The sequence below is a fragment of the Pituophis catenifer genome, unplaced genomic scaffold (genome assembly GCF_029215685.1).
Source record: "Pituophis catenifer annectens isolate HBS135680 unplaced genomic scaffold, rPitCat1.0.hap2 SCAF_1, whole genome shotgun sequence".
In the NCBI taxonomy this organism is placed as follows: domain Eukaryota; kingdom Metazoa; phylum Chordata; class Lepidosauria; order Squamata; family Colubridae; genus Pituophis; species Pituophis catenifer.
In genome coordinates, this window is record NW_027256881.1 from 95,323,345 (window position 1) to 95,337,709 (window position 14,365).

Genomic DNA, 14,365 nt, shown 5'->3' on the forward strand with positions numbered 1-14,365 from the left:
ATATTACATACATTGGGGGGGGGGGGCAATTGTGCATGTGTAAATAAACCATCTCAGATAGTATAAATGTAAAAACAAACTTAAAAACCCCTCACCTGCTACATTTTACTCATTTAAATGTATCCAGAAGTCTTCACCTTCCAAATCTGCATGAATTAGCAGCATGCTGTGTTGATATGCCCTGCTTTCCTCCCTCAGTGTTTATCAGATTTGTAACTATGTGGATAGCATTTTAGTTACTTGATATTTGGGAGCAGCTATGTAAATATTTTGTCAGACTAGAGATTGCAAAGATGAATAGATAGCTAGCCTTTATAATGAATCCCATAGAGGGTTATGACATCTATCAGTGAAATACAATATAAGGTGACGGCTTTTCATCCGGACTGCAGCTAAAAGAGGCCCTAAGGTAGCAAAACAATCACTTTTATATGCTTAGAGGAGCCGTAACCTTTTGTAGAAGTAGAATCAGTCTTGGGAAGGAATACGTGTCAAAAGTAGCCCAAATTAAACAAGGAATAAAATTTCCCGATAACTACAGAATACTAAAAAAATTTCTGGGATGGAAAAAGAAACTAGGGAGAGTGATATATGAGTTGAGTAATATGAGATGTTCATGCATGCATGGAAAGTGCAAGGGCTGAAGCTGGTGAGTATCTGAGCTGGAGAGAAGTATTGTATAAACACTGAGCAAGTACCTGCCAGACTCAAAGTAAAGGATGGCCATAGATCCATTGATTCGAAAGCATAATAGGAAAAGGATATGATTGATATGTACAACCTGATTGTTATGTTCTGTAATAGGCCAGTCTCTAAGTAGGTAGGTAGGCAGTTAAGTATATGCATGTTCTTCTTGTTTGCAGTAAAGCATCTTATCCAGTTTCATTCAGCCAGTGAAGCTTCTGCTATTATGAATGCAGGTTGAATTTCTGGAGAACAGCCATTATATTCCCGTCCCTGTGTAAAGTTTGACCGATAAGGACACACCATATTGCAACTAACTGAATAACCCTAATTGTGAATACTGTAACATTACCTGAATGGTTAACTCTGAAATCCCAATTATGATCCCCTGAGTAAATTTAGCATAGATTTGTCATAGAATCAATGCTTATTTCCATGAGGAAATATTTTATTCTTTGGCGACTTAGTGATTTCAGTGACTAAGTATTATATCAAGGTCTTGGAGTAAATATTTGTACAGAATATAATTCCTTTTTCATCTATGTGTAGGTAAAAAAAAATCAATCTAATTCCAGTTGCTAGAATTGGACTGTTTTCTTGAACTTCATGTTAAAAGAGTTTGAGTGTTTTTTACTTCCGAATTAAACACACTGACTTTGATGCCTTCGATAGAAGATGTTCTACCAGTCAAACCAGCATTGAACTCGATTTCTGGTGATGACATCACCATTGCAATGGTGCTGTCATCACCAGATGCAAGATGGGGATTAGGCAGTTCAGCCTTCTCCCTGTTGCCTGTCATCATCTTGCCATCTTCTCCAAACAGTGGACTAATTCTTACCTTAACTTTCCTCTTTTTTTTTTGCACAAGTCCAAAGGATCCTTTTCTGTTATTTTTGGCATTATTAGCAAACTTTAAATTAGGTGTATCCAACCTATAGCCCTGGACAGGTAGTAATGCGGCCCCACAAGATAGTTTTTTTAAAAAAAAGATTTTTAAAAAGTTTGTTATTTATGTACTTTAACTATACTATATATTTTATATCGGCGTAAGACAATTCCTCTTCACTCATTGTGGCCCAGGCAAGCCAAAAAGTTGGACACCCATGCTTTAAATCATACTAAGCCTTAAGTTTCCCAATTCTTTCCTTGCAAATTTGGGTTATTTAGACATTCTGCCTTTGTTATATGACCTTCTTTCCATTTTTGAAACTTATCTGTTGTTTTCAGTTTATGGGACAAATTTGATTAAAAAAAAAGTTTGATAATTATAGCTGTCCTTTCCCAGTTTTAAGTTAGACCTGAATGCACAGATAAAGTAATTGTTTAAATGGTCTAGAACCCCTTTTCTTCGAATTTTAGGACAACAGAAGAGTCCTAGCAAGAGACCTTTTTACCACTTTCAGAATTGCAATGGTATTTTCATCTTTGTTTCAGATGATGATGTTAGCAAACTTTTATCTGTATTAAAAAACCCAAATAAACAGGCGGGATGGCTTGAAAATGTTCAAAGGCAGTTTTGTGAAATCATGCAAAAGAAACCAGATGTCGTAAGTGGAGCCAGTAAGTCTATTTCTTTGTTTATTTATATGTAAATGCTCTTTTCAGGTAAATATTCAAGGAGACTGACAGGATTTAAAAATTAAAAAAGAAAATGTAAAAACAAATGTAAAAACAAAAATTAAAAGCAGTGTTAAAATTAATATTGATATAGATTAACAATGAAAAGCCCTGGCAAAAGAGATGCACCTTTATGAATCTCCTAAATATCAAGAAAAAGGAGGCTGAAAAAGGAGTTGGAAATACATTTTGTAGCCCATAATGCCATATTTTTATCCAAAACAAGTAACTTTTCTTTGTTCACTTATATTAATAGCTCTCACAAAAGAGCATGATATGCTTGTAAGTCTTTAAAGAGGAAGGCTTTATATCCAAATGTTCATTTATCTGATGGGAATTTATTCTGGAGGTTAGACTTATGTTGGGAAGGATATAGATCTATAGTTGGTAGAAACTTTGTGTTTTATGAAGAAGATGCAGGTTCACTTCTTTGCATCTCCAAATATTGCAGGAAACCATTCCAAGGTCAAGCATAGAATGCATAAGGATTCGCTTTGTGTGAATATGAGTTTTGAGGGGAGAGCAAGAAGCCCGAAGCCCAGCTAGATTTACTTTCACTTTTAAAACTTGGCTGCAGAGAAAAATGAAAAGAGTTTAATAAGACATTTCCAGAGTAGTAGTATTAAAAAAAAAGGGGGGGGGATGCACTGTCCCTACTAATTTGATCTCTTCTGCCAACTTCATCCTGCTGCTTGCATTAGTGTATCCTGGAACTTGGTTGCCTTGCCTTTATTTATTTTATTATATTTTTATCTTGCCTTTATTTATAAATAGCTCGCCAGTAGTGGCGAACATATGTAAGTTCCGTTCCTCCTCCTATTTTTCCCACAGTGACAATCCTGTGAGATGAATTGCACTGAAAGAGAATTATTGGCCCAAAGTCACCCAGCTGGCTTTCATGTTAAGGTGGGACTAGAACTCACAGTCTCCTGGTTTCTAGGCCAGCATCTTAACCACTACACCAAAACTGATAAAAACACAAACCTGTAAACCTACAGGGGGAGAATTGATAGAACTGAAGTGCAAAACCTGGGATTTGAAAGACCCTCCAAGGCAACTTTGCACACACACTCCCTATCTCTTACATATCTACCACCTCTCAATTTTGCCATGGGCTGGACTTCACACCTGACCCTTCAGCCTACTATTGCCTTCTTTCGCTCCTGGGTGCTGTTTCCTCTTCTTCCTCCTCCTCCTCTCACACTCTGCTGCGTTTTCCTGTCCTGTCCTGTCCTGTCCTGTCCTGTCCTGTCCTGTCCTGTCCTTTCCTTTCCTTTCCTTGCCATGTTTTGTGCCCTGTTCCTTGGTTTGCCCCATCCCTTATTCACTACCTTGTTCTTTTTTGTTTTCTTTCATACCTTAGTCTGTTCTTTTGCTCTTTGATCTTTCTTATCATCCTTTGAGCCAGTGTATGAGTATATATGCATACATATATATTGGGGAGATTGAGTACCCTGTTTCTCCGAAAATAAGACATCCTCTGATAATAAGCCCAATCGGGCTTTTGAGTGCATGCGCTAAAATAAGCCCTCCCCAAAAATAAGCCCTCCCTGAAAATATTTAAACACATGCACAGCCGGTCCCCGCCATTTCCTCTGGTTAGGGTTAGGGAGACAGATCTGGAAATCAGGTCAGACGGCAAAAGGAGCCCCGTCTTGCTCCACACGCCCCAAAATAATAAGACCTCCCCAAAAATAAGGCCAAGCACTTATTTCGGGGTTCAAAAAATATAAGACAGGGTCTTATTTTCGGGGAAACACAGGTATGTATGTAGGGTAAATCTTTGTGGGTGAATCTAAATTTATTTAATTTGATTGGGCCCACCTACGTTTTAGCCGCCCTTACCCAATTTGGGAGTGTGGCTCCAATCTATACTTCTCAAAACTGGATGCACCCGTTATCCTGTTGAATGGTATCCCTTCCATGTGCAGGTTCTGATTGTATAAGAAAAATATCCTTAATGGAAGGCTTGCATTATAGCATGTTTCTGTTTTTAATCCTCTTGTTTGTCTAGCAGTTCTAAAAGTGTATTTAGGCAAGCTTTCAAAATATGTTAGAGTACAGTGTGCACACCACTAATTTGTGTGTTCATAGTATAGCACCAGCCTACACTTTGCCTTGAATGTCAATCAAGTGTAGCCTGATGAATATAAAAATATGTAAGCATTTTCAGGGAAAACATTTACTTAATAAAAAAAATATGAAAACTGTTAATTAATTTTAAAAACTTGGTTTTTAAAATTAATTAACTTGCAAGGGGAAGGAAATCAACTGAATTGGGTTTAAAATAGGTCACATCAGCTATCCAAATGACTTTTCTGGGATGACAAACAAAAACAGTTTAAGGATATTTACTCTTGTTAACATCAAAATGTGAAGGCTGATATATTTCTTTGCTTGCAGCAGCAACTAAAAGAAATGACAGAGAAATACTAGTTGAGAAATAAATGCATGTGAGGACCGTGCAGAAATCCAGATTTGAAGGGCAAAAATGTGATTAAGAGCCAGCAATGGGCATGCATATAGTACTTGTAAGGAATTTTAAAAAACAGTTGCACTTTTCTCTGAGATCCAGCATCTGCCCTCTGAAACTGCTATAATAAATATATTTATTTATTGAAATTTAAATTTAAAACATCCTAAAATCAAAAATATAAAACACTAAAATGTTAAAAATGTTAAACATTAAAAATTAAGAAAAAATGGGCAAATTAAGAACTGATGCACAATGGGGCGGAGGTGGGACTTTTTTTGGTCCACTACAATAACTTGGTCCTTAACACCAATAAGACCAAGGAGCTTATAGTGGACTACAGAAGGAATAGATCAGACATCCAGCCCTTGCTTATCAATGGACACTGAGTGGAGCAAGTGGCCAGTTTTAAGTTTCTAGGTGTTATAATAAAAGAGGACCTGACCTGGGGCACTCACATTGCAGCACTGGTCAAAAGGGCCCAGCAGAGATTATACTACCTGAGACTTCTCAGGAAACAACAACTGAATGAAAAATTGCTGGTGACCTTCTACCGCTGCACCATAGAGAGTATTTTAACTTACTGCATCTATGTATGGTTTGCCAATTGCACAGTGGCAGATAGGACAGCACTCCAGAGGGTTAACATCATTGCCCAGAGGATCATTGGTTGCCCTCTCCCCTCTTTGGAAGAGCTTTATAGCTCCCGCTGCCTTAAGAAAGTTCAAAACATTCTTAAAGATCCATCTCATCCTGGGCACCCTTTTTTTCAACTTTTACCATCTGGCAGACAGTACAGGATAATAAAAACAAGGACTGAAAATAGACTGAAAAACAGCTTCTACAGAAACTCTATTGAATTCTACTGTATAGTGCAGTGCTAATGCAATATCGGGTTTTCAGTTCAATTGTATAGAATGTGAAGGATGTGTGTTTGTGTTTTATTTTTATAGTTATAATGTACACTGAAGATGGCATTTAATTTCATTGTACGAGGTGCAATGACAATAAAGTAAACTTAACTTAACTTACCTCCAGTGTGGAACACCTCTTTTGGGGCCTTAAGCCAATTGGCAGAGCCAGGTTTTGAGACACTTTAGGAAGGCCAAGAGAATCTTGGAAAAAAAATCATATTTGAATTAAGAGGTAATTGACAGGGACTATGTGGGTGTTCACCCTCTTCAGATTGAGATCTCTGCAAAGCCCTCCAGTCTTTAAGCAACATTGGAAAGGAAGTTATAATTCTGAAAAAAAGTTGTATGAATTTTCATCTTTAAAGAATCAACTACTGTATTGTTTGGAGTATAAGACGCACCTTAGTTTTTGGGGAGGAAAATAAGAAAAAAGCTGATTGGTGGGTGGATCGGCCTCCTGGATTACCCCCAATCAGCTGTTTCCAGAGGTGAATTTTAGCAACAGGTTCATTGGTTGTGAGTTCTGTGCCTTGCTTTTTTTTCTGCCTCTGAAAGCCTCCGAAACAGAGCTTCAGAAAAAAAAGACTTTTTTTCTGAAGCTTCTTTCAGAGGCTTTTATTCTGAACGACTATCTGTACTCTGTTCAATCTCCTTTCTTTGGTATTGGTATGTAGATTAACCTCTTCCAATCTGTTGGTTATTGTGTCATTCTCCAGATTTGTTAACATAGTTTGGTTAGAACCTTTACTGATTCTTCTTTTGTTGCTTGCCATATTATTTTAGATAAAAGCCTTTCAGAGGCTTTTTTTCTGAAGCTTTTTTCAGAGGCTTCTTTCAGCCTCTGAAATCTCCATTTGCGAGGCTGGGCAGGGCTACATTTAGAGTATAAAACACATCAAAATTTTCACCCTCTTTTTTGGGGGAAAAAGGTGTGTCTTATACTCTGAAAAATACGGTAAGTATTTCTGAGTAACTTTTTATTCTGTACATACAGGCTAAAAAAGAACTAGCAAATTACAAATGATTTCACTTTTGATATAGATATTGGACCAGTACAAGGTAATTTAGATTTGCCTCGAGAAAAAAAAATGCCCTGTTGTGGCAACAAAGTTCTCATTCCTGAAGCAGATGTACCTACACAAACCAGAAGCATCATGTGTTTCAGCTTTGATAAGGATAAGTTGGACAAGGCAAGCATTTTCCTATGGTGCTTATCAAAGCTTTTTTCAGGAACTCCTTCATGTAGGCTTTCTTTCAATTTTTTTTGAAAAAAAACTTGCAAACCCCTACGAGACCAAATAGGAAAATAATATGATTACATAGAGCAACATTGTGAATTTAAGGAAAATTGTTTAGCTTCTGAAATGAAATGTTCTGTGACAACTTTATTGGGATATTGTATTTAAATGCCATATGTTGTTTGTCGGTGTTGTTCGTATTTCTTAATAATATATCTGGGAGTTCAGCTTTTTTTTTTTTTGTTTGTTTTTTGTTTTGGGAAGGTTGATGGTCCATTCCCAGAACCACTTACATGATTATTTTTTAAAGAATTAATGCAAACTGGTTTCCCATTTTTCACACTTTTAAGCAGAAGTTCTATTGAATTTCAGGATTCTGGTAACCATCCTATAACTTATCCATCTCCTGGAAATGTAGGTACAGTTGCAAGAAAAAGTATGTGAACCCCTTGGGATTACATGGAGTTTTGCATGAATTGGTCATAAAATGTGCTCAGAACTTCATCTAAGTCACAACAATAGAAAAACACAGTCTGCTTAAAATAATACTACACAAACATTAGATGTTGCCATGGTTTAATGGAACATAACATGTAAACAATCACAGTGCAGGGAGGAAAAAGTATGTGAGCCCCTAGCCTAATGACTTCTCCAAGAGCTAATTGGAGCCAGGAGTGAGCCAACCTTGACTCCAATCAGTGTGATGATATTGGATGTGTTGCTGACAGCTGTCCTACCCTTTAAAAACACACACCTGTTTTGGGTGTACTGGTTTCAAGAAGCACTGTCTGATGTGAACCATGCCTTGCAGAAAAGAGCTCTCAGAAGACCTACGATCAAGAATTGTTGACTTGCATGAAGCTGGAAAGGGTTACAAAAGTATCTCCAAAAGCCTTGATGTTCATGTGTCCACGGTAAGACAGACTGTCTACAAATGGAGAAAGTTTAGCACTGTTGCTAGTCTCCCTAGGCATGGTCGTCCTGTAAAAATGACTGCAAGAGCACAGCGCAGAATGCTTCATGAGGTAAAGAAGAATCCTAGAGTGTCAGCTAAAGACCTACAGAAATCTCTGGCACATGCTAACATTTTTGTTGACACATCTACAATAAGGAAAACATTAAACAAGAATGGAGGACATGGGAGGACACCACGGAGGAAGCCATTGCTGTCCCAAAAAAATATTGCAGCACGTTTGAAGTTTGCAAAAGAGCACCTGGATGTTCCACAGCACTACTGGCAAAATATATCGTGGACAGATGAAACCAAAATTGAGTTGTTTGGGAAGAACACACAACACTATGTGTGGAGAAAAAAAGGCACAGCACACCAACATCAAAACCATCCCCACTGTTAAACATGGCAGAAGGAGCATCAAGGTTTGGGGCTGCTTTGCTGCCTCAGGGCCTGGACAGATTGTTGTCATTGATGGGAAAATGAATTCCAGAGTTTATCAAGACATTTTGCAGGAAAACGTACGACCATCTGTCCGCCAACTGAAGCTCCGCAGAGGATGGGTGATGCAACAGGACAATGACCCAAAGCATACAAGTAATTCAACAAAAAAATGGCTTCAACAGCACAGAATATGCCTTCTGGAGTGGCCCAGTCAGAGTCCTGACCTCAACCCGATTGAAATGCTGTGGCATGACCTTAAGAGAGCAATTTACACCAGACATCCCAAGAATATTACTACATGAAACAGTTTTGTGAAGAGGAGTGGTCCAAAATTACTCCAGATCGTCGTGCAGGTCTGATCTGCAACTACAGGAAACATTTGGTTGAGGTTATTGCTGCCAAAGGAGGGTCAACCAGTTATTAAGTCCAAAGGTTGACATACTTTTTCCTCCCTGCACTGTGAATGTTTACATGTTATGTTCCATTAAACCATGGCAACATCTAATGTTTTTGTAGTATTATTTTAAGCAGACTGTGTTTTTCTATTGTTGTGACTTAGATGAAGTTCAGAGCACATTTTATGACCAATTCATGCAAAACTCCACGTAATCCCAAGGGGTTCACATACTTTTTCTTGCAATTGTATAATTTAGGACCAGGGTCATCTTTTTAATTTAATTCCTCAATTTAGAATCACCTGAGAAAGACCAGGAACAAGAATGTGTCTTCAATTATCTGAAACAATAAAACTAGGGAATGCATTAGAACATCGGGTGAGATTAGTTTATGTAAGGCACATTATTTATTTCTCCATCTGGTACTTAGATTGGCTTTCCTATTATTCAGTGAGAATAGATATAGAAATAGAAATAATAGATTAGCAAAAGCTAGCAATTGTTATATTTCAATATTGAACCATCAGTAACCGGAAAAAGAGCTGCTGGCAGTTTGCCTTGTAACCTTATACCGAAGTCTAAGATTATAACCTCTAAAGCTAATTTCCTCAGCCTGAAGTTCCTTTTTGAAAAACACTGGAAGCATGAGCTACTGCAGAACTTGGACATTTTGATTACTTTCCATCTTTTGACAGATTGGATATGTTCCCATCTCCCAAACCCCGTTTTGCTGCATTTGCAGAAAATGCTTATTTGCTTCCTTCTTTTCAAGTACAAAAACTGGATGGGCTACAATCATGACTTCCATTTCAGGGCCTGTTATGAGTATCTGTGTCTTTTAACATATGGATATTCACTGTGTAAACTGATAAACTAGATAAACTGCAATGTGCAGGGCTCGCGGTGCTTCTGCCCACCCAAACTCCTGTTTTCACTGGTCCTCCCGAGCTCCGTTTTCACTGGCAGTTTGTTGCAGGAGGCTGTGGCAGAGGAAAACGCAGCTCGGAAGCCCCCTTTTCTCTGGCAGAAGCACTGTGGGCCAGTCTTTTGCTGTTTCCAGGGCGACCTCATGGGCCAGATGAAGTACCCCACAGGTCTTGAGTTTGACACCCCTGGATACGAGAATAAGCAATGATCAGTCTAATTGTCAAACTTTTGGTACCACCATTCATAATAAAGCCACATAAATAAAAGGATCTTGCTTATACTGAAATAAAATATCATTGCACATACAGTACATTTGTTTGTTTGTTGGCCTATAACATTTAGCATAGAGACACTACTTCATGCAAAAAATGCATATGGAATTTATTGCCCTTTGAGGTAATCTTGCTCAATTCAAACAACTCTGCCTGAAAAGTGACTTTTTATGCAAAAGGCGTGGATGGCTGATGTGGATTGCTGACCTAGAGCTCTTTATCACAAACTCTGAAATATGCTGACCTTTATATCAAAATGAAAGCCAAACTTTTCTCCTCAGTAGGCAAACATAGACATTGAATGTAATTACAGCTAATTTTCCTTATGCTAAAACTGTCTGACATATTCTGAAGCAATCCTTTGAGAATCTAAGCATAACAAATGTTTCCTTTTCAGTTTACACTGAATAGATTGTCAGTGAAGCCATTAAAAATTTAATTTAAATTGGGAATATTATGAATACAAAACTAGATGGTAAGTTTTGAATGGTTTTTGCTCTGCAAGTATGAATAAACATGCAGTTCAAATTGCTTTACTCACCTATATGCTTTAATTTAGTTGTTGCTTTGGTTCTGCATTTTATTTTATGGTACTCTTGCTTTAATCATTTTGTCTTATTGCAGATTTGGCAGAATTAATTGAAAAAATTGTGTTGCACCTCTTTGAAATACCATCAGAACATTATTTCAGCAGCAAAGTGTATGAAGGTAATTTTCCAATTATTATTCTGCCTGCATTAGTGAACTAAAAGAAAGACACTTTCCTATTCAAGCTTCTCTTTTGAAGCTAAATGGAGCTGTGGAGAGAGCATTTCTGGCTTAGGTTGATGTGATTGATTTATACAGTACCCATATTGCTTTGCCTGCTTTTAATTCTTGGCCCCAAAACAAAAATATAGCATACAAACGTAATATATAAATATATATTAACAGAACGGTTATTGTTTTGAATGTTATTTTATTTGAATATTATGACCTGAGCCAAAAGTTCAATTTCTAGATTACCATAAAAAAATACATTTCAACTAAATTTTTTAAACAATTATTAATTAGATACTGGCAATATGTCTGTCTATTCTTTCCTATTAAAGTATAAAAAATAGTTTATTGCAAATACAAGAAATAGCAGATACAAGAAATCCAAATAGAATGACGGAATGTAAAAACAAAATCTTAGTATGTCTTACTATTTTTTAAAGAAACCTGATAGATTTGAGATTTGCAATGTCAGCAGATTACCTAGTACAGCCAGAACTCATATCCAAGCACATAAAACACCTTGGCTAAGTATCAGAACACAAGGAGCATAAGAAGGCTTGAGTTTAGCATTCTGGGGAATAGAATCAATCTGATATGGAAGTGGGTTTCAGGACAGTGCATTGATATTCTATGTTATCATGTTTCTGGAAATGAGAAATTGATTACCTTAAATTACAGTGGCTTTCTAAACCCTTGAGTGGTTAAAATTAAAATAACACTGTTCATCCAGCTGCTCTGAAATCTCTCGGGATTTGAATCCATTAAAATGTGCAAATCAGGAAAAATCACATTAATTTTGGCGAGAGTTTTAAAAGTGAAGGAGAATATTAAGCTCATATATTGACATTTATATAACTGTAGTTTTTAATGGTAATAAAAAAGAGTTAACTCAGGGTTGCCTACCAGTATTGATCTGGAGGAGCACTCTTCTATATAACTGAGTGAGAATACAGCTTGTTACCATGGGAAAATGTATAAATGACTTGGATGAGTTACCTTAATATTCTGCCCAAACAAAACATTGAGCTGCATATGACTTTGCAGCTCTCCTAGTTTCAAATAATGAAAATCACATTATGTATATATGGGAGAGTATTTTGCCCTTTTCTATTTCTATTTCATAAGTGGCATCCAATTGGCTTCTAGCTTAGTATATGAGATACTGGGGAAATTAGTGAAGCTATAATATTTATATCTGCCAGTTTTAAATTAAGATATTGTGAAGGGGGAACAACCCAGGTGTGGGACTCTGTTACTTCAAAATGCTTATTAGAGGTTTTACATGTCTTGCTAGAGTGGCAAGAAGAAGTAAATTGGAGCACACCTTCCTCATTAACTGATTTTTATAGACACACAGTTACACACACACACACACACACACACAGAGAGAGAGAGAGAGAGAGAGAGAGAGAGAGAGAGAGAGAGAGAGAGAGAGAGAGAGTTGTATATATATATAAACATACACCGACACCACATACAGAGAGAGATTATATTATTAGTAGTACATTATTGAGTACAGTGGTTTTTATGTAGTACTGACTAAGGATTGTAGATACTCCTTGGTTATTCACTGATGGTTCTAATTTGTAATGGTGCTGAACAAATGGCACTTCTGATTACTGGCTGTCACAGCAGCCCACCATCACGTGATTGTGATTTGAGTGGTTGTCAATTTAGAATACTTGCAGTATCCCACAGTCACTGGATCACCTTCCCTGCCAGCTTCCGAAAGCAGTCAACAAGGAAGCCTGCAGAGAGGGTTGCAAGTTGCTCCTGTCAGTTACTCGCACTGCTTCTTCTCCAGAGGAGCCTGCTATGGAGATCTTAGGGATCTTGCACTTGTAGTATGTACCTCGTTGCAACACCTCACATATATTCTATAGCACACACCTTTCTACTTGTGTAGTGCCACAGTAGCCCTTCGCTGCTTGCCATTCTCAAGTAGTACTGTAGCATCTCATTTTCTGCTCACTTATATTTGTGTTACTGCACTCCACCTGCCCATATTCATATGGTGCTGCAGTATCCCACCCATCCATCTGGACTTCATAGTACTTATCTGCCCACTAGCTTGCTTGCAAGCCCCCCCGGACTTATGATTTTTCTACCACCTTCCCCGTTGACTTTGCTTGTTGAAAGCTGCAGAAAGTTGCAAATTCCAGTCACAGGATCTCCTCACTTAAGAACCTTTGATTCCTGCTTAGCACTGGTAAGTGATTACTATTGCTAAGTGATGCCACATCACTCAGTGATGGATATTCCAGACCCAATTGCCATGATTAAGCAAGAAATTGAATTGAAACTAGGTTGAGTTAGATAACTTAAGCCTTTAACAATAGAGAAAAAAAGTTATGTCAATATTAACTATGTTTCCTAAAATGTTAATGTTTGTAAAAAATAATGTTGCTTAAATTTTACTTCTACAGTTGGGTGTAGTATTGATAAACAAATGTAAAATAATTTGTTACGTAATAATGCCCTCTATCTTAATACTTAAAACTGAGGTCTCCCCTATATTATTACTTATTGTTGTTTGTACATATTAGAATTGATGTGCTAATTTTCTGTATTGTGGGGTTATTTTTACTTTTTTTTGGCTCTGAGATAACATTAAATTTTATGGTCTTTATTTCCATTTGAAATATATGGTGTGAACACCAGTTTCACACTTGATTAACCAATTTATTTGAGATGGCACGTTCTCTCATTCCTTATCAAGTGATATTTAATAAGTGGTTTCCTTCATGGATCATTACGCTGCAGTGGTGAAGGGGCTTGTGTATTGCACTGACACCGTGAGCTATAGTGTTGACCGTATACATTCCCTGAAGAAACCTATGATGAATATGCTATAGAAAAGCTAAGAGGCAACACATTCTGCTATTCTATAAAAGGGCCAAGTGGGCATTCTAAATTAAGTCAAGGCCAACATGATTTCCCCCAAGGTTGAAAGGTCTCCAACAAGCAATTGAAAAAGAGCCTGTAGGTATGAGTAGCAGTAGTGTTTATGATACGGCTGGATTAAATCCAAAAGAATGTCCAGTTCTTGACATTCCAAGAGAGAGAGAAAAAAGTTTGAGGTTGCAGAGGTAAGTAGAGCATTGATTCATGGAATGTCAGAACCGTAAACTAAGGTAACAAGACTGGAACTTGTTACGGTCACAGCAGAAGTATCAAGACTGATTCAGCAAGCTGAAATGGATTGAAATAGATAATATAGCAAAGTTCTCTTGCATTAGTTTCTTACTCTGATCTTTCTTATTGGGCTGACAGTAATGCAGGAGGATGCTCAAATATGGTGTACACAGCTCATATCTTGGAGAAAATGACACTATATTTTTATGCATAGTTTTACAAATACATTCTTACACTCTGATGAGCAAACTGTACCAAATGGATCATGTGAAATCAATACAGATTAATATACTTAGTTATCCAGTATTTATTTATTCTGTTTTATTATTCATATTTCTATGTCGCCCACTCTCCGAGGACTCTGGGCAGCTTACACCAAAGACAGTATACTAAATAGCATATTGCCCCAAACAATCTGGGTCCTCATTTTACCCACCTCGGAAGGATGGAAGGCTGAGTCAACCTTGAGCCGGTGAGATTTGATCCACTGATTTGCTGAACTAGCAGTCAGCTGAAGTAGCTGCAGTACTTGCTTGAGTTCATTGTACAAGA

The 14,365-nt window shown here is 37.4% G+C and overlaps 1 protein-coding gene across 1 annotated transcript in view; it reads left to right on the plus strand.

Annotated features, from left to right (window-relative positions):
• The window catches only part of TBC1D32 (TBC1 domain family member 32), a 96,202-nt gene that overhangs the window by 60,569 nt on the left and 21,268 nt on the right, over positions 1–14,365 (plus strand). Inside the window, exons 27-28 of the mRNA XM_070952895.1 lie at positions 2,122–2,247; positions 10,544–10,627. Coding sequence (XP_070808996.1) covers positions 2,122–2,247; positions 10,544–10,627 — 210 coding nt within the window. The remainder of the gene's footprint in view (positions 1–2,121; positions 2,248–10,543; positions 10,628–14,365) is intronic.